General features: G+C 38.6%; 1 protein-coding gene across 1 annotated transcript; it reads right to left on the bottom strand.

Annotated features, from left to right (window-relative positions):
• Positions 1–1,545: 1,545 nt before the first annotated feature.
• On the bottom strand, positions 1,546–24,407 carry Socs6 (suppressor of cytokine signaling 6). Its single transcript, XM_015499574.2, has 2 exons — positions 23,963–24,407; positions 1,546–4,349 (listed from the first exon to the last, which is right to left on the bottom strand). Exon 2 carries the CDS (start codon positions 4,223–4,225, stop codon positions 2,618–2,620), a length of 1,608 nt encoding a protein of 535 aa, XP_015355060.1. The 5' UTR covers positions 4,226–4,349; positions 23,963–24,407; the 3' UTR covers positions 1,546–2,617.
• Between the last annotated feature and the right edge of the window lie 25 nt (positions 24,408–24,432).

Raw genomic sequence — 24,432 nt, 5'->3', positions numbered from 1 at the left:
ACCAAGCTATAGGATAAAGATTTCTCTCTTTCTCCCCTTTCCACTTTTACCAGACCATTTCAGTATCAGAAAAGCCAATCTTCCACATTATGTCAAACTGCCTAGGTCAAAAGAGGTACTTCTCTACACATAAGCAGCAAATTCTGCAATACACATTTCTGTTTGCAAATTTAATTTCTTGGCAAATCCTTTGATTTTTATCTATATACTATAAGAACATAACAATTTCAAGTTGAATTATAATAGGGCATATTACTTTAAGGTATTTTGCATTATGAATACACCAAAGTACATAAAAAATTGTTTTTCCAAATTAGAACAGTATTGACTTGCCCTCCAAAAAACCACAAAATACAATTTAAAAAACATTTGGATAAAGGTCAAAATAATCTTGACACTACATAGGCATATTTTAAGCACATGGCATTATGAGAAAATGCAGGGACAGGCTACATCCACAGAGATTGGTAGGTGTGGTCCCAAGGCCTCTGTACCGCCAGCTCACCGAGGACAGACAGACACAAAGAAGCCATCTCAACACTTACCATCAGCACAAGTGACTGTGACAATACCTGCCATCTAACATGGATGCACAAGGACTTCTAGATATATTTTAAATTGTTTAAAAATAAATAGTTTTGCAAAAATAGTTAAATGTCTTGCATCAATTTGATCACATGGTTACAACTCTGTAATAGTTCTTAATCCAAATAGCTTATAGTGAACACTTAAATTATATTATTATAGAATACGCCATATTCCATCTTATTAGGTGAAAACATCAAAAAATGAAAGGAGTCTTTGTAACAAGGTACAATCAATGTCCCACCAAAATGAAGTACCTTTCCCCATTTAAGTCAAAATACCAAACACTGTGATATGGCATTGTGCCTTTCCTTGGTAATATCTCAGTTCTGTCTCTTAAAAAAAAAAAAAAAAAAAAAAAACAGGCTGGGGATGTAGCTCAGTGATAAAACATGTGCCTAGCATGAACCCCAGCACCTCCACCCCCACCCCCCACAAAAAAAGCAAAAAACTAAGAAAAAAGTGAGGATACAGAGATGTTTGATGACAATGCCAGCCATAGACCAAAGACCTTTACCCTTGTGTTTTAAAGAAGGGAAGACGGGAAGAATTAAAGTGACACAGGAAGAAATGTCCAGCATTTTGCTTTAAGGCTTGTTTAGCTGGGAATGTTTTCTGAATGGAACAATCTGAAAATTAGACTATGTTGCAGAATTACAAAGTGAACAAACACTCCACATTCCAAAATAACTAAAAATTCTCAGGCATAATATCCCTTCCCATTGACTTACTCAAAAAGAAAAAAAACGAGAGGCCAAATTACTCTAGACTTGGTTCAATGAAAATAACAAATAAATGAAAAGCCTGTTCCGAAACTGCAGTGGATCCTGCAGGAGGCAGGCTTCTGTGTATCTATAGTTCTGTTTTCATCTTTTTCTCATGTGATGCTCCACAATTTCCAAAATTTTTCAACTCAAGTCACTAAGGGTTGATTTTATTAGAGGCAGGAGAAAAGAGAAGTCAAATCTAGCACATTTTATTGTGACTACATAAAAGAAAAATATAAATCCAACTTTAAAGCAATCTTTTCTTTCTATTCAAATCAATTTCAAACTTTTTTTTTAATAAACTTTAACATTGTTAAGAGAATCCAGTCCATTTATGAAAATTAGTTGTACAATCAAGTTCACCCAAGAATGTGTTGACTAAACTAAAGAAATCACAGATTAAACATTTAACCAAAGGAACAGTGCAGGCAACATGAACACAGCGCTCTCACGGGAACTGATCTCACTTCTGTAGTCACTATTCCAGTCTATAGGTCTTTACACTATGCCAATTTGTACCCGGGTTTAATGACAGAAAAGGCCACGATTGCTAAATTTGTGGTATATATCTCTTTATGACTCTTAAATGTAAGGCCATTTATTAAAATGGACAAACCACAAGATGAAAATGAAGGCAACAGAAAAACACAAAGTTTTCACAACCAAAATATTAGCACAACCTTAAAAATAATTTAGAAGTTGTAAAGATATGTGGCAAATTTGCATCCCATTAACTAAGATGATGTCAATTAATAATTCTAAATAAATCTTTTTGAAGTATGACATTAAAAAGTCATTTTCAGTGTATATGTAAATAGTTTTATCACACGTTCATTCAACAGTAACTTTTGAAAATGGGTCATTTAAAAAGACAAAGTAATTTTCATTCTGTAAGTTTCATTCAACTTTACTTAGGGTTGAAGACACATGAAATGTGCTTTTAATGCATAAAAATCACAGTGGATAGCAGCAAAGGACGGGGGGGGGCATCAAGGAGAATCTGATAATTCACATTGCGATTATTCGGCACACTAATGAAAGATAATTCACACTTCTAGAATCTCAAGATATCCCTTTTTAAAGAACCAAAATAAACCCAAGACACCTTGCAGACACTTCCCCACCCCTTAACAAACTGTTGACTCTTACACATAAAATTAAAATAGTTATGGCAGCAAAAGATTCTGATGGCAATGAAAGTTGTAAACTGTATCTCAATCTCTTTTTCTTATTCCCAAAGTGCAAGATGCAGGGTTCTCAATCTTTCAGTAGTGCTTCTCCTGTAAATAATCCTTCATTTTGTTTGGCAAAGGCAGTTTCTGAATCAGGTCTATCCTGGTATACTGGCGTATAACGAAACGACACAGGTACTGCAGAGAACGCACCTGCATGAACCGTGACACTGGATTGGTCAGTCTGACGGGGTAGGTTGCAGATCCAGGCAACCGAGACCTTGAATAACAAAAAGCTCCATTTTCAGAGTCCCTGATTGAATGCTTGATTAGATCAACTATGGATGTATGTCCTTCCACATCTGGTTGTTCATAAAAGCTAAACCTACCATTCGAGTGCTCAATTCTAGTGTGAAGTGTTTTACCATGGGAACGAAAGCTCAAGCTTAGAAGGTAACGGTCGTCAGAACTATCCCGAACAAGAAAAGAACCATCGGGCACGTTGGCTAGCTTCCCTTCTGCCTCCCAGCGTGTGATTGGTCCCCAGTACCATCCTTGTTTTGCAAGTTTCTTCAGCTCCTCCGTAAGGCTTGTCACAACCATGGGACCACTACTTTGCACAGAGTCATAAACCCTTGCCACCCCAGGGGCAGAGTTAGGATCAAAATTCAAATGACAGCGCATACTTTCAGCCACATGGGCATCTGTGCCCGTGAGCCCACTGAAGTTCCTTTGGATCTGATTAGTCTGCATTGGAGGTAGCAATGGCGAGAGTGGAGGGACCTCATCATGACTTGCTCTGGGGCTCTGCAACATGACTCCTGTGGTGCCAATCAACAAGCCATTCACTGACTGGTCTACAAAGATCTCTGGGGCAACAACTAGGTCCTGGTCTACCTGATTCTCATCTTCGGCAAAAGAGCTCCCTCCCACTTGAGGAGGAACCGCAGAGACCTCCATGGGCGAAGAAGTGTCCAGACAATAGCTGCGCGATCCTTCCAAAGGACACATCCCCTCGTCTAAAGGCACGGTGTACTGAATGTAGTCCTGAGGCACAAGTCCAATAACTACAGGCACGTGTTCCTCCAGGTGGAGATGCAAGTCTCCGTGGGGAGAATCTGAACGCTTGAGGGAACCATTCTGCTCCTGGCACACAGTTTCAGCCTGAAGGTCATGGAAATCCTTTCGAACCCCGTTCAGCGCAGGACTTGGACTAGAAGAGTGGACCAAAGCTTTGACCCTCACCTCCATTTTGATACAGGTCTCCTCAGAGTTCGTGGGTCGGAGAGGCCAGGGCGTGGGGCTGTAGTGGTGACTGCGGAGGGAAGTGGACCTGATGGGCCTCTGAGCTCTGACGTCCTTGAAGACCACAGGAGCCGAGGAGGAGGAGAAGGTGTCCTCCTCAGCCAAGCCCCCTGAGGGCGTGCTGCCCTTGCCCTTGGGCTTCTGCTTCACAGAAAGTCGCCTTTTCAGGGTCCCCATCAGGCTCTCGCTCTTGGATCTGCTTTTCCCACCTTTCTCATCTTCGCTATTGATATCACAGCTGGTCATATCTTTACCGTAGCAGCTACCAAACAAGGAATCATCTTTTCCAAAGTCACTGGCTAGGGATGGCTGTTGTACTACCATGAAATCAGTGTCTTCTTTACTTTTATTCAAATTAAAAGACTTCCGGAAGGTTTTAAGACTAATTTTCTTCATTATGACTAGTTACCTAATCCAAGGGATCAATTTCTCACTGGAGTATCACACTCAAATATCTGGAAAGGCCGCAGTGCTGCATCTATATATTTTTCCAGCCTCATTTGACCACTGGAGCCATTTTCTATAAAAAAAAAAAAAAAAAAAATCAAAAAAGACAAAACACATTAAAATACCCACAAGTGATTTTGATTTTTCAAGTAGAACTTTCCACCAAAGTTTTCTTTTACTCAGTTTTAATCTTTTAGTTTCTGAAGAAGAACAACCAGTCTTTTCTTGAGATGTCAGCTCTTTCAGTTTTTTCCTATTACACCCTGCATGGTAGATCACTGCCTGTTACGCAGTGGGCATGTGGCAAATACTGGATAATATTTAAGAACAAGCCGGGCACAGTGGTATATGTCTATCACCTCAGTTACCGGGGAGGCTGAGCAGGAGGACTGGGCCAACCTGGGCAATTTAGTAAGACCCAGTCTCAAAATAAAATAAAAAGGGCCAGGAATGTAGCTCAGTGGTAGAGGACTTGCCCACCATGCATGAGGCCCTGGGTTCACCTGTACCCCCTCAACGACAGACATAAGAACAAGACCTCACCTATTTTATCCTTTTTATGCACCTTGCTTTTCTGTTTTATCCTTTTTTTTTTTCTTTTGGCACTGGGGATTGAACCCAAGGGCGCTTAACCACTGGGGCACATTCCCAGCCCATTTTGTTGTTGTTGAATTGTTTACTTAGAGACAGGGTCTCACTGAGTTGCTTATGTGTGAAACAGTGCTCATGTGTACCTTCAACACTAAATCTGACTACTTCCCTTCCTCTACCTATTTGCCAATCCATGAGGCACTACATAGAACTTAGAGAATACCAGCCAAACTCATCCTCCAACAACTTACACACATTCTAAATATTTAAACATCTTTAAAAATATATAAATAAAAAGAATCCATAATCTTTGGAAAATTATCCATTTATTTTCACTAGTTCTTGCAGGGAAGGCTCATGCACTGTCACGTTCCTAGTTCCTAGCACAGAGAGGCAAAATGCCATAGGTTGAGCCCTTTCACCTCGTGCCTGAGCCCACTCAGCATCCTGGCAAATGACAACAGCTTGAACTTTGATCACAATCCTTAACTCACTCTGCATTTACTAAGCCCCTGTTTCACACACAGTACTGTATGGTTACCTGAAGACTAATAAATTATTTATGATCGCCTAATCCAAGAGGCAAAAACAGATGAAGGGATAAATTATAACATGAACCCATTAGAAAGAGTGGTAACTTAAGGATGCAGGTGAGAGAGGAGAGAGATCTGACAAATATTTGCTTTCAGTTATAGATAGCATTGGATTGGCATATAGCTAGAATCTGTATGAACACATACTTGGTAAGAACCACTCAGATCAAACAACCTATGGGGGATCAGCAATACCCTCTCCGTTAAATAAAGCAACTTTAAAACCATCTTACTGTCATATACTGTATTTTTTAATAAGACAGAAAAAAATAAAATACTGACAAATACTGTGCTACATCTACATTAAGCTGTCCTCAGGTGAACTCACCACATACCACCTTCTACTCAATCACTAGGTAAGTGTAACTGCCCTTACAGCACAATCAGTAGCTATTCCAAGGTGGTAAGTACTCAGATTTGAGTTAACCCCGCTAAATGTGGGGTTCAAACAGTTCTGCTTCCCACTATCACATCCATACCAAGACTGGCAGCCACAGGAGAAGCAGTTGGTAGTTACTTACTTGAAAATTATTCCTTTTCAATTACCAATCCATATGTACCTCAATAGTAATAAAGAAATAAAATTCAATCCTAGAGATTAGAAACTATATAAATTTCTATTAGACCATATGGTCTTTTATTTCTCACACATTTTCCAGGCAAAGATTACTCTAGAATTTTTAAGAGTATCTATTTTTCTGTTTGCACTTCCAAAAATATATGCCATCTTTTTATAGGATTACCATCTGTCTTAAGCTTAAGTAAATGTTCTGAATTAGTTCTACTGCTTTTCTAATTGTAAAATTTTAAGTTTACACATGGTTTGAAAATATGTACAATGGTTCAAGGAAAAAGGTTTTAGATTCTTAGAGTAAACTTTATATATCACGAACTCTTTTTTAAGGAATGATTTCAGGCAGCTGTAACATCTAATGCCAAAACATCAAGACAAATCAAATTACTTACTTCCAGCAAAATGGCCTTATCATCCTCATTTTACAAATAAATTTAAAATTTATCTTAAATTAAAATTCACCCAATGAAATGAAATGATTTGCTACTAGAAAACAGCAGATCCAGAATTGGAACTAACTGCCTCGTTTGTCTTCCTACCCCTTACATCAGTGGCTCTTAAAACTTTCAGGCCCGGGATACCTTTACTCTCCTAAAACTTATTAAGAACACGAAAAGCTTTGTTTATGTGGATTATAGCTACTGAAATTTATCCTACAAGAAATTAAAAATAGAAGAGTTTAAAATATTTAATTAATAATTCATCTTCAAACAATATACTTATTAAGTGTTAACAGACAGCATTTCAGGGAAAAGAACTACACTGCCCCACTACAGAAGGCAGCGACAGAAATGGCACTGCTTTACATGTTCAGTCTCTTCTGCCACTCAGAGGAGACAGCTGGACTTACTCCGCTTCGGCACTGAATATCTCACAACATGTTGTTTTAGTTGGAGTGTAAGAAGAAATCCAGCCTAGTTTAGAGCTATACTTGAAAAAGGAGGACTGTATCTTATTTATAACCTTTTCATATCATTGTGGATATTGTTCTTTGATATTATACCAAACCTCAACAAGTGACAATTTCTTAAAAGTTAATCAGGGCTGGAGATATAGCTCAGTTGGTAGAGTGCTTGCCTTCCATGTTCAAGGCCCTGGGTTCAATCGCCAGCACCGCAAAAAAAAAAAAAAAAAAAAGGTTAATCACACTGCGAAATCTGCAACCATATCAAAAATCATTTTCTCTATTACAGTCTATCGTGCATCTTAAATCAACCTTTTCCACGTGGGTGATTTTGTAACATCATCTATTAGTTATTTCATCACAAAGTCATGTTTGTGAATGTCACTGATCTCCTTAGAACACTCTTTGGTAGTGGGCCACAGTGACCGCAACGGCGAGCTCAGAGCTGTGACTTGTGCTTAGAAGTCTGAACTGTGCTACTGGCAACAATACCATTGGCTATTCTCAGGGAAGTCACAAGGCTCACCTTGATCATTTACAAAGTGTCTACTAAAACAAGTTGAATAGTGTGTCTTTCAATTGTTCTTTTAAGAAAAAGTAATTTTTTTTCATGAAAAAGGTAGTAGATGCAGTCAGTAACTCAAACTGTGGCAGCAAGCACTTCCCCCTGCACTAGCCTTCCTTCTTGTTTAGTGTGCAGTTGCGCTTTCTAAATACACCCATTTCAAGGTAAGGATTGTAAAAAGATGTGTACTCAAGGCAAAGACTTAATGAAATTAATATTTTTAGCTTCATCAATGGCACAATCAAGCATGACAGAAATTTTCTTTCATATTTCTGTTTTGTTTTACCAAATTGCTTGTCAATAAAGAACATATGACCATTATTTAAGTTCACTACTATTATTTAAGTTTGCTACTATTAAGTTTGACATATGATCAACAATGTTCTCTCTAGCATTATTTTTTAAAGTTGTATTACTTGATAATTTGCCTAATAAGGGTAAATACATACTACATACTGGCCTGATATGTGCCAGGCCTTGATTTCAGCTTTCTGAAGATATTGTGTCTTACTGAGCTTCATGATCTACAACACCTTATAAACTCAGCACTATGCAGGAGCCAGTTATGACACTGTGGAACCGCCTGTCTGTATTTATTAAAGTCCCAGCTTCATTTAGGATCTGGATAATCTTAGGAATAATAGTACCTATCTCTTGGGTTAGAGATGGAGTTAAATGTGCTACTGCATGTGGTGTCCTTAAAATAATGCATGTGTTAGAAGTATTTGCAGCTAGCAGTGGTACTAAGATTCTCAGTGTACAAATGGGAAAGCAGAGGCACAGGCAGATGAAGCCACTTGCTTAAAACTACAACTGATCAACGGATTCTAGAGCCCACTAAATCAATACACACACTTTTGACTGCATAATTTATTTTATAAGAAATATGAAATTAACCTAAATTGAAGGAAATAACAATCCACATTAAAAATTAGTGGCCTACTTTTCTGAATTATGATGACCACAATGTCAAACACATAGAAGTCCCAATATACTTGACTCAAGAAAGCAAGCTATGAAACAACACAGAGATGATCCTACTTGTGTGCACATTTGTACACCTAAACGTGCACATTCAGTGTCAGAGCATTTAATTCACAGAGTGAATACAGCTCTAAAGAATTCAAAAAGGGATCAGCAAGCCCAGTTGAAGTTCCTGTTCTCATTAATTCTTTCTGTAACAACTGAGCAAGTTTAACATTACTACAAAACAACTACCCACTTCCATACCTACTAAAGAAAATACAGCAGTCTAGATACAGGAACGCATCTGTGTGTCCATCACCTGGTATCAGGAAAGGCAGAACCTGAGTTCCTCAGAGCCAGAGGTAATCAGCTCTCCAGTCTTTCCAGTGCTTAACTTCACGACAGAGAAACTCCCCTCATGCCTTGCCTCCATGTCCCACACTCGTCCAGTCTTCTGCTTCCCTCGTCAACCACAACTTGGGGCTCTTCCAGTGGCTCTGCTCTCTGTGCCACCAGCAACAAAAACTTCATCCAGCCACTTCCCTGATACCCAAACCATGGCGCCCTTAAGTTCAGTTCATGTTGTACAGCAGTGGTTTTCATCATTCACTATGATTTCCACAGATTTCCTTAATTTTGCCCAATTCTTTGCATCCTTTGTCTCCCTCATTTTATCATTCCAGCTCACAACTTTGTCTTGACAATTACAAAACACTACACTTCCTGGAAAAGTCTGAAGACTCAAGCTGCAAACAATGGTCGAAAATAGGGGTGGACTCAGAAATGTGTTTCTACTGTAAAATTGTAACTCTCACCCCCGGAGGTCAGAATGTAGTAAAAATGTACATTTACCTTCTTTGCTGCTCATAAGAACTCCATTTAGCAGAGACTATTTCATCTCCATTTTACAGAAAAACAAACCAAACTTTTGATAGTTTAATACTTTGCTCAAAGTCACAAGGAAGCCACTCATACTGTGAAGGAAGCATACGAAAAGGTCTTTAAACTATTTGTCATTAGGGAAATATAAATTAAAACTGTAAGGAGATTCCATTCTTTACACTGTCAGCTGAAAAGCTGGAACATGATGTGTGCTACTATGACACGAAGCACAGTGAATAGCAGCCTAGGGATTGATGGCACTGGGGCCACTCTCCTGAGCTCACACTGCAGCTGTCACTTTCTAATGACCTGGATACTCATGGCTGGTTTCCTCATCTGGAAATGCAGATGAGAACAGCATCTGCCTAGGGAGATTCACCTCTGGCATGATGGAGTTAGGAGGTCCATAAATCCTCTCCCCCAAAGCTAAGTATAAAGCTGGATTAAACCACCAAAAGCAACCCTTTCAGCACAGAAGACATAAGCAGCATACCCCAAACTAAGACACTTAATGCACAGAAACTAGTGACCCTGAGTAAGGCGGAGGGAAGCACCCCTACAAAGGGAGCAGGAACCACGGAGGCAGAGGAAGGACACATTAAAAGTGCTGAAAAAATTTTTTAAAAAACTGTTAACCAAGCATTTTATGTTCAAAACAATGCAAGGGTTACCAGGAAAAATTAAACATGAAATAAACACATTCCTCTGAGGCTGAGTAAATATGTTGCTAGCAGGCCCGTCATATAAAATAAAAATAATTAAAAATATATATATATGTATATACGGAAGTGCTTCAAATTCAAAGACAGTAACCTTTGGTGATAACTGGAAATGATAAACACATACATTAATGCAAAATACTGCATCTCTTCTTCTTTAAGGGACATGAGATGGTATAAATCAATAACTATAACACTACTGAAGTCATAACACGTTACACACAGATGTAATATTGTGAAATGGCATGAAGGAATTCAGGAAGCAACAGAGGAAGTTAAAGCCAAATGTCGACATCTTACCAGAACCAATATTATTTTGAAGTAAACTGTGACAACTAACAATACATACAGTGATCTATGGAAGAATCGCAAAGAAAACTACTCCAAAAATATTGTTTTAAAAAAAAGCCACAAGATGAATTAAACTGGTGCTAAAATATGTGCACTGAACACAAAAGAATGCAACACAGGAACAAATAGAAATAAGAAATAAATTTTTAAAAATCCAAAAGCAAAACAATAGGTATAAATCTAAAACATCAATAATTACAGTAAATGTGATGTGCTGAACCCATTACTCCAGGAGTCAGCAACTACAGTACAGTGTGTAGGCATAGGCCACCATCATGCTTTTTGCAGCATTCATGAAAATCCTCAGCAAACCCCATACTTAACAATCAAAGGACTGAATGCCCTGCTCCAAGAGTGAGAACAAAGGAAGGAAGCCTGTGCTCACCGCCTCCAGTGGACACTGGACTGAGGGGTTAAGCCAGAAAAAACAGTAACAAAATGCATCCAAACTGGAAAGTAAAAAGCATAAAACTACCTTCATTCACAGCTGACATAATTTTTTATGTAGAGAAGCTTAACACAACTATGTGTCTATAAATCTTGTTCCAACAACAGAATTGCTAGCAAACAAAAATCCTTACCTCACACCATATGTAAGAATTAATTAAAAATGCATCACAGAACTAGATGTTAGAGCTAAAACTATAAAATTTCAAAGAGAAAACTTTTGTGATGTTGGTTTGGGCAGAGGGTTCTCAAAGGTAATATCATAAGGCACAATATTACATTAAAAATTATGAGACTTCAATTAATTTTTAAAAAATTAAAAATGTTCATGCTTCAAAACAAACAATTAAAAGAATGACAAACTACAGATTTGGAGAAAATATTTGCAAACTATAACTGACAAAGGACTTGGACCAAGTTCTTTATATAAAGAACTCTCTTGACTAAGGCAAATAACCCAATTTTACAAATGAGCAAAAGGTGAGGTCTAGTTCAGTGGCAGAGCATAGGCTAATGTGCCAGAGGCCCTGGGTTCAGTTCTCAGAAACACAAATGCACGCAGAGTGAAATACCTGAGTAGAGCTTTCACCAAAGATTTACAAATGGTTTAAAAAGCACATGAAAAGGTCTTTAAACTATTTGTCATTAGGGAAATATAAATTAAAACTGTAAGGAGATTCCATTCTTTACACTCTCTCTAAAATGAAAACAGCATATCACGTGAAGTTAAGGATGTAGAGCAAATGGAAACCTGATATGCTGCCGACATATATAAAGAAATGAATGATAGGGCTGGTGCATTTCAGACCTTCATCAGGTCACACGGATCATCTTGTTTTTTTTATAGCTGCATAGTACTTATGCCTCATTATGCATGTGTGTGTATGGGGGGTAGTACCTGAGAAACTCAAGTTTCTCCTTTTCATTTCAGTCAAATTTATCAGTCTTCCTTTTATTATTTGCCCCTTTTACTGCCTGAAGAAAATTCTCTTACACTGAAATACACATTCTTGTGTATTTCCTACTAAAAAAAAAAAAAAAAAAGTAGTAAAGCTTTGTTTTCCCCTAGTTAATACAATATTGATTTATGTATGAAGTAGGAATTTAATTTTCTCCACATGGATAACCAACTGGCTTAACACATTCATAGAAAAATACTGACCTTCATTGCACCTGGACAGTAATGTTTCTAATGATATTCATTGCTGAATATAACCTTAATTGCAAAAATTAATTTGACAATATGAAACTTTTAAAAATCATACTTTCACCTAACAATGCTATTTTATGTATCTTCAAGAAATAATATGAAATCAAACCATAACAATGTTCCCTGTATTGTGATTTTAAAAAGAGTTTAAAAAATCAGAACATCCTAAGCCCAACAGTTATGAGAACAGTAAACACAATCCTTGCATATCTACACAATGGAACTTTAGGGAACCAAGAAAATTGATAAGTGTACAGTTATAAATAACATGGGGAAAGTTCATATTGTTCATTTGTTAAGTGCAAAAACACAGGAAACAAAATTATATGTAAAGTGTGGTCTCAATTATGTAGAAAGAATAGGGAGGAAAATTGGATCAGAAAGAAGTACAGCAGAACTATTAACGGGATGACAAATTATTCACAAATGTTAATTTTTAATATTTCATTTGGACAATATTCTGCATTGAACATGTAGTGTGTTTATAAGAATAAAGTCTACAGGTTTTTTTGTTCTGAAACTGCTTTAAGGAATGGCTGAGTAAATCCACCAAGTTAAAGCAAAATGCTTTACTTGGCTTTTAGTTATATCACAACCAAATAATAAATATTAGATGAGACTATTATTTTTGCTTTATTAGGACCTAGACAGCCTCCTCCTCCTTATTCCATGTAAAAATTATTTTCTGCAAGGCTGAAATGACAATTTCATACTGGTGTATGTGTGTAGAGCTATATAGATATAGACAAAGAGACACATAGACACACACAAATACATGTAGTCAGGAACTGGTCTTAAATATTCAAAGTTTAAATAATAAGAATGATAAACCTAACAACTTTTGAATAACACTCTACCCTCCTAACTATATTCCACAATTAATTACTGTGTCCACTCCCTGGCATATACCAAATCTCCAGTGCCGCTCCACTCCTGGCAAAAACACAGCACTAGTTAAACCCAACCCTTGCCTTCACCAGGCCTCCACCCATACTGATGAATGTTGATGGGAAACAACCACCCTGACTGCTCTCACTTCATATTTACAACCACACTCTTCAGGTGGATCCTCAATACTGCCTGGAGATCAGACTGCACTTCCCTGATCCACTCCCCCACTCCATTCTGACCATTCCACATCATCATCACCTTTCCTTACACTGTAATGCCTGCTCTCCATATTCAGCCTCAGCTGATGCCCAAATTCCAACATCACTGAGAAAACCAAGGACATCAAGAAGAAACTGGACCCGCCCAGTACATCTATCCACTTGGTGACATCTGTTCCACATCTACCTCCTCCCAGCTCCTTTCTGAAGGCAGCCGCCCCAAACTTCATCTCCTAACAATTTTCCTGTTTCTCACATAAAAGCCAACTAGTCTTGACCCCACTCCCCCACCAGCCGTGGTTCCATCTCTCTAACCCCCTTAGCAGCACAACACCTGGAGAGAATTGTGTGAACTCAGGGAGCTAAAATGGCTCCCCTCTGGTTTTCTCCTGCAGCCACAGCAGAGCTTTCTCCGCATCCAGCACAAAGAAACTCCAGCATCAGTGCTCAGCCTTCTTAAATGCTCTATTTAGCTCCTTTGGCCACTCCTCTTTCCCTGACACCATTTGACCTCTTTGCTGCAAGGACACCACGCTCAGGGTCACTCCTCAGACTCCTCTGCAGGCTTCCCTCAGACTCTCCATGGAGCTCTGCAGCTCTCAGGCTTTGGTCCTCTCTTCTCCATCTATATTCACTTACCTGATAATTTCACTCATTCTCATAGTGCTAAACAGCATCTATGTGCCACCCACTCCCAAATTCTTATCTCTTTATCCAAGACTAATATTCAAATCCCTCCTTGATGTTGCCACTTGAGTGTTTTATAGGTGTCTGAAACTGCATGTTCAGCACTAAATTCCGGGTCTTACCCACCCCACTTTCAAACCAGCTCTGCTTGCAAGATCTCCTACTTCCACTTATGGTTACTTCATTCTTCCAACTGCTCAGATCAAGACATTAGAATCTGCGGGGCAGAGTGGCACACATCTGTAATCTCAGTGGCTCAAGGGGCTGAGGCAGGAGGATCACAAGTTCAAAGCCAGATTGAGCAACTTGGCGGCGAGGCCCTGCCTCAAAATAAAAAAAATAAAAAAGGGCTGGGGGTTGTGGCTCAGTGGTTAAATACCCCTGGGTTCAATCCCTGTTACAAAAAAAAAAGTCCAAAATCACCTTGGTTCCTTTCTGTGATACTTTACATCCAGATGTCACAAATCTCACTCTCATCTACCTTTAAAATACATGCAGAACCCAGCCACTTTTTACGACTCTACCCAGACAACTGTCCTCTATCACCTGTGTTACCGTCACAGCCTCCTCATTCGTTTTCTTGCTTTCTCCTTTGGTGTGGTTCAGTCTTCTCTCCAAATGGCACCAGTGTTCAGGGAACTGGGACAGATGCTGACACTGGCTACTGCTACGACCCTGAGTAATAAAGCCCTTTTTCTCTGATGCTGGAATCCCATGATCTCTGCCAGCATCCATGAAACTTAGCAAGTTAATTTGTTAACATGTTAGCTTACATGTAAGGTAAAACAGAAGATTCTTGGTACCAGGGATTGAAACCAGGGGTGCTTAACTACTGAGCAACACCTCCAGCCCATTTTTATTTTGAGACAGGGTCTCAGTTGCTTAGGCCTTCATAGTTCTTGACAAGTACATAAAAGTAAAAATAACTGATGTATAATAAACATAATAAAATTGCCTTGACTTCTTTCAGGGCCTACAGATCTTACACTAAGCTCTTCTTTGAAAAGCAATAGGAAATGTTTGCCTGGTTACAAAGGTGGATACAAAAATTAAATATAACCAAGTTAAGAAAATGGACTTAAAAGTTCCCACATATTTTAAAACTGAATAAATTTAAAATGAATTTACATTTGCTATTTTTAATGGTTCACTCATACTTTGTAGGCTACTGACAACCAAAACATGGGGTAGTTCTTACCTAAGTCTGCAGGACGATAGTAGTGAATCTCCTTTCTGAGTCTGTATTCCCATATAAAATGAGATTAATCTCTAAAGCATGTCCAATTCTAAAAGTATCTGATTCAATGAAAATAATAAAAATTTGCAGAGAACTAGCTATTTAACCTGCACAGGACTTTTCCGTGAACATTTCTTAGCATTTTTCACTGTAACTATGCTCAATACATTTCTGTTAAAGTGAATGTGAAGTATGTTCACAACTTCAATGACCAAAAACTGTTAATGGAGCCAGCTTATAAGATTTTAATCTATAAAGTAAGTTTTCAGCTCTCCTCAGATTTTTACATAGTGTAATTAAAAAGCAGTGCACTTATGTACCAACACATCACTTTTTTGTATAGATACATACTGAATTTCTAATGTATACATTTTTACATCTGTTTTAGGCACTTACCTACTAAAAGAAGTATATTTTAAGAAATATTTGGTCTTGTCTCTGGTTCCTGACACCAATCTCCTAAGTGACATTAAGTATATTTTGTTATTAATAACAAGCCTTTTTCAAATACACCTGAGTTTACAATAATGAGGTGATTTAGAGTGGGGCTCCTAGAAAGAACAAGCAATCACAGTGGGGGAGCTTTCAGCCCCATCCTACAGCAGAGGCAGAAGGGGAAAGATGGAGATCAAACAGAAGGTGCAAACACTCTGACCAAATTCAGAAAGCTCTGGACTCAGGAAAGCAGTGAGAGGGAGGGGTACCTAAGAGGGCACAGAAGCCCTTACCCTGCCCTGTGCACCTTTCTGTTTGGCTGTTCCTGAATTGTATCCTTTGTAATAAACCAGTAAATAAAAGTGAAGTGTTTCAGTGAGTCCTATGAACCATTCTAGTAAACTGCTGTGTCTGAGGAGGAGGCCATGGGAACTCCTGACTTACAGCCAGCCAGTCAGGAGGAGCAGCCCAGGACTTGCAACTGGCACTGAAGTGGAGGCAGGCTTGTGCACCAAGCCCTCCACCTGCGGGGTCTGTTCTAACACTAGACAGCATCAGAACTGAAGAGAAAGAGTTTTCATGTCAGAGAACTGGTTCAAGTAGCAATAAAAATGGCTTATTTCTTCACTGTGTATTTCAGACTGGGTTTTCTATAACTATTAAACATTTCTGACAAACTGATAGTTCACTCAATCTGAAATCAGTGACGACTTCGGAAGCACTGATAAAGAAAATCATGTACATGTACCCAACCAGGTTTAGGGGCCCACGCCTGTAATCCTAGCTATTTGAGACTGTGGCAGGAAGAGCACAAAGTTCAAGGCTGGCCAAGGCAATTTAGTAAGACTTGTTTCAAAAACTAAAAAGGGGTAGGGATGTAGCTCAGTGACAGAATGCCCCTGAGTTCAATATTCAGTAACATAAAAAAAAAAAAAAGGAATGAAAGAAAATATAGCACCCCCAACTTATTAAGATCCTTAAACGATCCCGACACTCTCCCTACCTTATTGACTAAGGTACAATCAGGTGACCCTTTGAAATAATGTAATAAATCCTGACTTCTAGAATAAGAAATGTGAAACATTTTAAATGTAGTTATTTTAATACAGTTTCCCTATATATAAACATAACTGACAATTACAAATTAAAACCAATTAACATTTTAACAAATGCTAATAAAAATATTTTAGCTGAAAAATATTACAAATTCCTTAAAAACCTTACTACTTTCATTGCCTATGGGAAAGTATAACTTACTGATTAATCTACCAAGCAGAAAGGAGCCTTTAAGAATTTTTGACAAAATGTGAACTATTAACAGAGTCCAAAGAAGAGATGGTTTGCTATTTCTGTGTTGACTCAGGGTCTGATACTATAGCAAATAGGGCTGTGAAGAAGTCCTTCATCAGTTTTCATTCTCAAGATTGAAACATATAAAAATCTCTTAAATATACTGTTAAAACAAAAATCTTAACTTCTGAAAAGCAATATGTACATAACTTTTGAAAAGTAACAAAATTGCTTTGACGGCTCTCTGAACCTTAAGATTGTAATACAAAAGCTCCAATTTAAAAAGCAATTTGTTAATTATTCAAATGCTTCTGTATATGAATATATAAGATATTTTCATTTAGTTTGCACTAGAGAATATGTGCTTTCAGTTAAAAATAATATTCTCATTTTCTGAAGTGCTACCCAAATTAAGAATGGGGTTTTAGTGCAGATTTGGGATGTAAAAGGTAATTCATGCAAGATTTATTATTAAATGTACATTAAGAGCCAATGTAAACCTCATTCACTGATCATTAGAACTATAGGGGATCTTAGATAGCAATAACTATCCAACTTAATAAGAGTCCTATTAAGTAAATAACATAAAGACCTTACAAAATAGAAGGATTATTTCCTTTGTAATAAAACTTGAGTGTCAAAAGTAATCATGAGTGAATTCCCAAATATGAGATCTCTGTTTTTAAAAAGACCCAACTTCAAATAATTCATGTTACCCACTATAGATCAGTAGGCATTTCATAAATTAAGTTACCAGAGATCAGTAACATAGATGTGGCTTCAGGAGATCATGAAATGAAAACTCATTACAATTATTTAAAGAAAAATTACATTTGGCTTCCCTCAAAATAAAGGTTTTAATATTCACCTATGCTGGCAAACCAAACAAAAACTATTAAAAAAGAAAAAGAGAAAGATATTGATTAAACATGTACTTCTTGATCTCCACTATCACCCTGACACACAGACAATGAAAGCTGGAAAGCAAATTACAGTCAATGATAACACTGTAAGTTGGCTTAGACAAACTGGAGGAAACTAAAATCTAAGTCGAGGCTTGGCATGCAGCTCAGGGGTCGAATACTTGCTTAGTATGCACAAAGCCTTGGGTTCAATCCCCAGCATCACAAAAAATATTTTTTTTTAACTCAGCATATAGCTAGCTTCTTTTATTCAGCAAATTATTTTTGAGATTATTCCATATTCTTTTAAAAATTAATTTGTTTATTTGTTTTAGTTACACAAGACAGTAGAATGCATTTTATCATGCATAAATGTGATATAATTTCTCACAAAAAATTTTTTTAAATAAAACAAAATCCAAAGGCCTACCGGAAAATACCAAAAACAAGTTTTAGAAAAGGTGTCATAAATCTAAAGCAAGTTAGATGCTATTCTTATTTTAAAAGGGGCAAGGAGAAAATAGGGAGAACTGTAAGAAAACAAACCGTCAATGTCAGAATTAAAAATTCAATGAAAGAAAAAGTAAACAATACCCCCCCCCCAAAAAAAAAGACCAACATGAAAAACTGAGCTAAAAGAATCAATGGATGGAGGCTGGGGTTGTGGCTCAGCAGTAGAGCACTCACCTAGCGTGTGCAAGGCCCTAGGTTTGATCCTCAGCACCACATATAAATAAACAAATAAACAAAGGTATTGTGTCCAACTACAACTAAAAAAATAAATATTTTTTAAAAAAGGAATCAATGGATCAACTCAGGAGTTACTAAAGCCAGTGAAGAAGACCTTCAGAAAGAAAATAAAGGAGAAAGAAAAAAAATGAAAGTTTAAATTTTCCTGGAACTAAATAACACAAGTTTACAGACTCAAATAAGTGATCAATGAAATGTTTGGTACATCCCAAAAAAGACAAGAACAATAATTAAGCATACCATGTTGAAATTTTAGTATTTCAGAGATAATACCAAGGTCTTGAAAAATGTCTAGAAAGAGAAGAAAAAAAGATACACAAATGCTTGGGAAGCAGATGGCACCTGACCCAAAGATGACAATGGAACAATGTCTTCGAAATTCCAAGAGAAAATGTGCCTTCGTTTATGGCTCAGTGACTCTCTTGTGGTCATCCCCATTTCCTGGCATCCCAGTAGCACCACAAGCCTGATTCTGGCCAAAGGACTAACAGTGTGTAACCCCTCAGCCCGCTTGCACCCACACCCTAAACCTGGAGCAATAGGAGAAGGCCTGCAGGTAAAAGTGGACTAAGGCAAAGGAAGACCAGCCCATTCCAGACTTTAGGAAAGCAAGAAATAAACCTTCATTCCACAGTGAGATTCCAGGGTTAATCTGTCACTGCACATAAACTATTCCATACTGTCTAAAATAAGATGCACCCCTCCCACCATCTCTCTCAGGAAGGGGCAAGGAGGATGAGCTAAAACAAAAACAAGGAGCCCCACCATGGAAACAGGAGAAAAGAACTTCCAGATTGATGGCACAGGCTCCTCCTGTTTCAGATCCTGACCCTGCCTTCTGTATCTCTCCCCAGTCAAACACAAGGCACTCTCCAAGAGTCAGCTTCACTGCAACATCCTCCATGAAGTCACAAATCCAAATGCCCAGCTTCCACAATTAAGTTGTTACATCTGGTCTCAAGGGCAAGAAGACTGTGTCTATGAGACCCCATTCTTAAATCGGCTAGTGTTCTATGATATGTAACTTTAGGCAAACTGTATAACCTCTCCAGTCTCAATTTCCTCTCCAGCTGTGTAAGGATGAAGATGGGCTACAATCAATAAGGGTCCTTCTAGCTCTAAACTGTGGCAATTCTGCAAATGTATAAAACCACCAAAATCCTAATACAATTATGGGTGTTGGTACCTGTTTATACATTCTGCCAGACTGGGATATTTGATAAATTTTTTCCTTTTTTTTTTTTTTTTGAACTTTTTAAAGGCCATGTCAACAGACAAAAATGACTATTGTCAAGAGATAATATTTCAAAAACAAACTTAACTTTTAACAAACACCTTCATTATGATAAGATCAAATCAAAATTTACACAAGGAAAGTAACATGCATACAAAGTATTAAGTCTACCAATGAAAATTCACCTTAATTTTTTTTTAATTATAAAAAAATTTTATAATTTAAAATTTTTTTTAAATTATAAAAAAACTTTCATTTTATTTTATTTTTATGTGGTGCCGAGGATCGAACCCAGTGCCTCGCACATGCCAGTCGAGCACGCTACCACTTGAGCCACATCCCCAGCCCAAATTCATCTTAATTTAAAAGTGTTCTAACACTGCAGCCTCAACCTTCCAGCATGTTAACAGTGTGGTCAGAGTAAGGTCTACCACAGGTACAACCATAAGCAGCAGCAAACAATGGACCCTTGGAGCTCTTACTGAATATGGCTTGTTTAAATAATTCTAAATATTAAACTACTGGAGTTTTTATAAAAAATCTATTAAGCACAAGTGTATATGTTAAATATAATTTTGTACTGTCACAAAACTGCTATCTTTAGATGAATGGCCCCTTCAGAGGACCAAATTTACTTGCTGGAAATCTCAGTATGCCACAGACCACTGGGGTTTACAATGTTCAGAGGCCACTGAGCTATCAGAAGTATCCTGGCTGTCTCCCTCTCTCTATTACTATTCAAGAAGTTGTTGCTGGAGAAATAGGTTAATCAACCCCCAATCTCCAGGGATGGTGCCCTTTCAATAATTTCAAGAAAACATTTTAACGTGGACACCACGAAGAGCAATAAAACAGCATCAGATCAACATCATCAGAGCAGAAGAGACAGAAGGCAAGTGCCTGCAAGATCTTGCACCAAAAAACTACAAAGGCCCCAATGCCAAATTCTGTTCCAGTGGTCACCAGTGCCAGGCCTAATCCGCCCCACCCTAGTAGCATGCACCACCAGTAACACTCCATGAATGCCCATCTGCTTTCCTCTTTTATTTGTTTTTCTTGTCCCTTTGGTCTCACACCCTTTTTCCACACTGGACTTCTTTGACAAGAAAACCCAAGGGATTGCTAATTAACTACAATACTCCTTTTGACTAATCTAGTATATCTTAAACTAATTATTACTATTAACACTTGTGTATTCCAGGAGCTTGATAAAGACAGATACATATATATCAATACATATATATCAATTTTTCATACTGAGGAAGACACTACTATTATTTTATATATAAACAATATAAAAGCTTAAAAAAAATAAACAAAACCTGTCTACAAAATTCATGTGTTAAAATTCATACATACATCTGCATCTCCATGAGAGACTGCCTGCACTGGTTGCAATCAAAGTCATCTAAGTCTCCGGCTTGTCTAATTCCAAATCAATTTTTCCTTCTTGCTTGACTCTACATCAGAAAACTGAAGATGCCAGGGAGCTCCAGATACCTGAGATTTTGCTTTACTAAACTATGTAAGCTAATGCCAAGGAAACTGTCCTTTGCAATGGTTACTTTCCAAACACTAAATAACTACACTTCCACGTGCACCCATATGGAGAGCCAAGTAGAATCCCAAGTCAACTCAGACACCCTGAGGCTGCACATTGTGTAGGGCTGTGTGGGCCACTTATTACAGGGTCTTGATTTTACTAGTGCTGTGATTTATTCAGCTGAGCAAATCAGCTAACACAGGAATAAACAATATAAATAAGCAATACAACCAATAAAGCAATACAAACACCAACAGTTTTCTAAGATCTACACAGAACATCTTTGCCCTTAATAGGTTGGAAAATATATTCCCTTTTTTATATACCATGTCGCTCCTCAGAGGCCAAGCCCCTCAGGATATGTTAAGGACACAAAGAGGACAGACAGCCCATGGCAGGCCTGCTGCCCTCACACAACATGCATTGAGTGGACAAACTAGACTCAAGTACACAGAAAAATTACAGACAGCAGTAAATGTGACAGAAGAAACGTGAAATTGACTACTAGGGATTACTGAAAGGACCCTGAGGTAGTCAGGGAAGGCTTCTCTGAGGTACTGTTGCTGGAGGAAGATCTAAGGGAGAACCAACCACACAAAGAGCCACTGAAGGGCACTGCAGGAAACAACCACCATGTCCAAGATGGGAGTCAGAACACAGCGTAGAAAGGTGAGGGCCTAACTCTGTGGAAAATAGAAGCAGGCAGAAAGAGTTTGAAATAAACATATTCTTATGTTTACTATTTTAAATAAACATATTCTTAGCTGGGCACGGTGACACATGCCTGTAATCCCAATGGCTCAGGAGGCTGAGACAGGAGGATTATAAATCCAAAGCCAGCCTCAGCAACTTAGCAAGGCCCTAAGCATCTCAGAGAGACCTGCCTCAAAACAAAAAATAAAAAGAGCTGGGGATGTGGCTGTGTGGTTAAGTGCCTCTGGATTCAAATCCCTGGTACCAAATAAATAAATAAAATAATATATAGAAATATTCTTCCTACAACTGTAAAATGGCTTATTATCCCCACTCTAGCCACATATGAGGAATAAGACTTAGAGGCAATTCTAACCCTGCTCTGGTCAAACTGCTAGTAAATGGATTTTATTAACACCTCCTGACATCCTCTGTGTGAGGTGTGGGAACTGAGAGCCTAATGACTTTATGGAAACATCAACAAGACCAACAGCCATCTACTGATAGAAACAACTGTCCCAAGCAAGGAGAATTTGATGTCGTGTGGATCATCCACAAAGACCCTGATGTCAGTTTAAGAAAATTGTGCCCTGAGTCCTGAAACCTTCACTGACAGCTAAAACAACATGCCAAACTGCACCACAAATGACTCACAAACATTACAGCCATCTCACTCTCAGGACAACAGAACACAAGTCCCACCACTGCTTCTCTTTTAATACCTTTTTATTAAATTATTTCAATCACTCCAGTCATTTAAGAAAGTTTCTCCCTTTAGGACATATGCTAATATTAGAAATTTCTTCCTTGTAAAAGGAATAATTTTACAAGAGTACTTGGGGACCACAGATGTAAATGCTATGTCTAGAACTACAAGAGGTCAGAGGTCTGAAATAGATAATCTTCACTTCCAATAATGAGGGCAATAAACAAAACATCGAAAGGTGATCTCAGCAGCAGGTCACTTATTTATCTACCTTTATTAAGCAAGGAAACAGAAAGTACACAAATACACTAGCTATACCAGAAATAAGGGGAGGTACTGTCCTCAAACTTCCAATGCCTGCATCATACTTCCAATGTGTCCATTAGCCTTTTTCTCATAATGGCATATTTTTAAGAGACAATAATAATAACTGCAACAAACTCAGAAATGACATAACATTCCCAGTTTTTCAGAGTGTATCATGACTTTTAAATAAGATCACATGATTACTTCTACAAGCAGAACAAAACACAAAGTTGCCTGAAAACTAGCCAAAATGGAGAGAACTAGTAGGATTTCCTCTGAAGACCTTGTGACTTAAGACCCTTGATTTTGCCTTTAGACGAGGACCTTAAAAAGAGCACCTTTTCAACTCTAAAGCAAGACTGCAGGAAAACACAGGAAGGGAAAGTGACCAAGAATCTGGTTGGAACTGCAGACCTGGTCTACACAACACCCAGTGCTGAGCCAGGCACCCAAATCCCTTCCCTGCCACTCCCTGCAGATGGCCTTTTATGGGAGAGAGGCAGGTGACACCCTGAGGGTGTGCCCCTGGGTGGAGGAGGGACTTAAGGCTGACCAGTCTTCCACAGTAAGGAAAAGGGGCAAAGGGTAAGTACTTGCTATCAAGTCAGAATGTTAAAAAATAAAAATATAAAAAAAGGGAAAAAGCATTTTCAAAGAGATGCTGAATAGAGTCCCAAAAAAGAGGTTCAGAGAATAACCTGGCCGATCATTACCCAGCCTGGAAGTGAAGAGCTCTTGCAAACTCCAGATTATTACCTTCTCCTGAGAATACCTATCAAGTCAAATGCCAGGAGCCAGCATATAGGAAGAAAAAAGGAGGGAGGACGCGGAACCAAAAGGCAAAGTCCACATCCTCCAGCCGCTTTTTTTTTTTTTTTCCTTTGAGCAGGGTATATCCTGAACCTTCCCACATCCATGAAGGCAGAATTGAGGAGGAATTGGACTGGAAGGTGGAAAATATCCGAGACTGCACAGGGTTTCCTGCGTTTTACCTGTGAAAGCTGGTAAACAATGCAATTCATGTTTCTAAACAGCGCTGACTCTTCAGGGCACTAACTACTTAAAATCCATTCATTCAAGCCCGCTAGGTTGTGGGTCCTGGGGGGTTAAAAATAAAATCTCCAGGTAAACTGCTGCTGCCGTGGCTGGGAACATCGGATGTTTCACCTTGAAGCAGACATAAGTTTACTTTGTTTGATTGCAAACGTATCTTTATTCCAAGGCACACAGAAAATTAAAAGCGTCTCTGGGAGCGGCCGGCGTCCCGATTCTCAGCACCGCGGCACCGGCGGGCTCCGCGCCGGCCCTGCAGACCTCTCAGCCACGCGCCTCTCCCGGCCGAAGCCCGGTCCCACCACCTCTTCCTACCAGCCCCCAATTCCAGAAGTGGGGCTGGGAGCCCCCGATTGCCCACTGCCCTGCGCTGGCACACACGCCACCGCGCTCGCTCGGGTCCGGCGCC

This window comes from Marmota marmota, unplaced genomic scaffold, assembly GCF_001458135.2.
Source record: "Marmota marmota marmota unplaced genomic scaffold, marMar, whole genome shotgun sequence".
NCBI lineage: Eukaryota > Metazoa > Chordata > Mammalia > Rodentia > Sciuridae > Marmota > Marmota marmota.
The sequence above is the reverse complement of the archived record's forward strand: the minus strand, read 5'-3'. Positions and strand labels throughout refer to the sequence as shown.

Coding starts and splice junctions, on each gene's coding strand:
- Socs6 (XM_015499574.2), bottom strand. CDS start 4,225: ATGAAGAAAATTAGTCTTAAAACCTTCCGGAAGTCTTTTAATTTGAAT.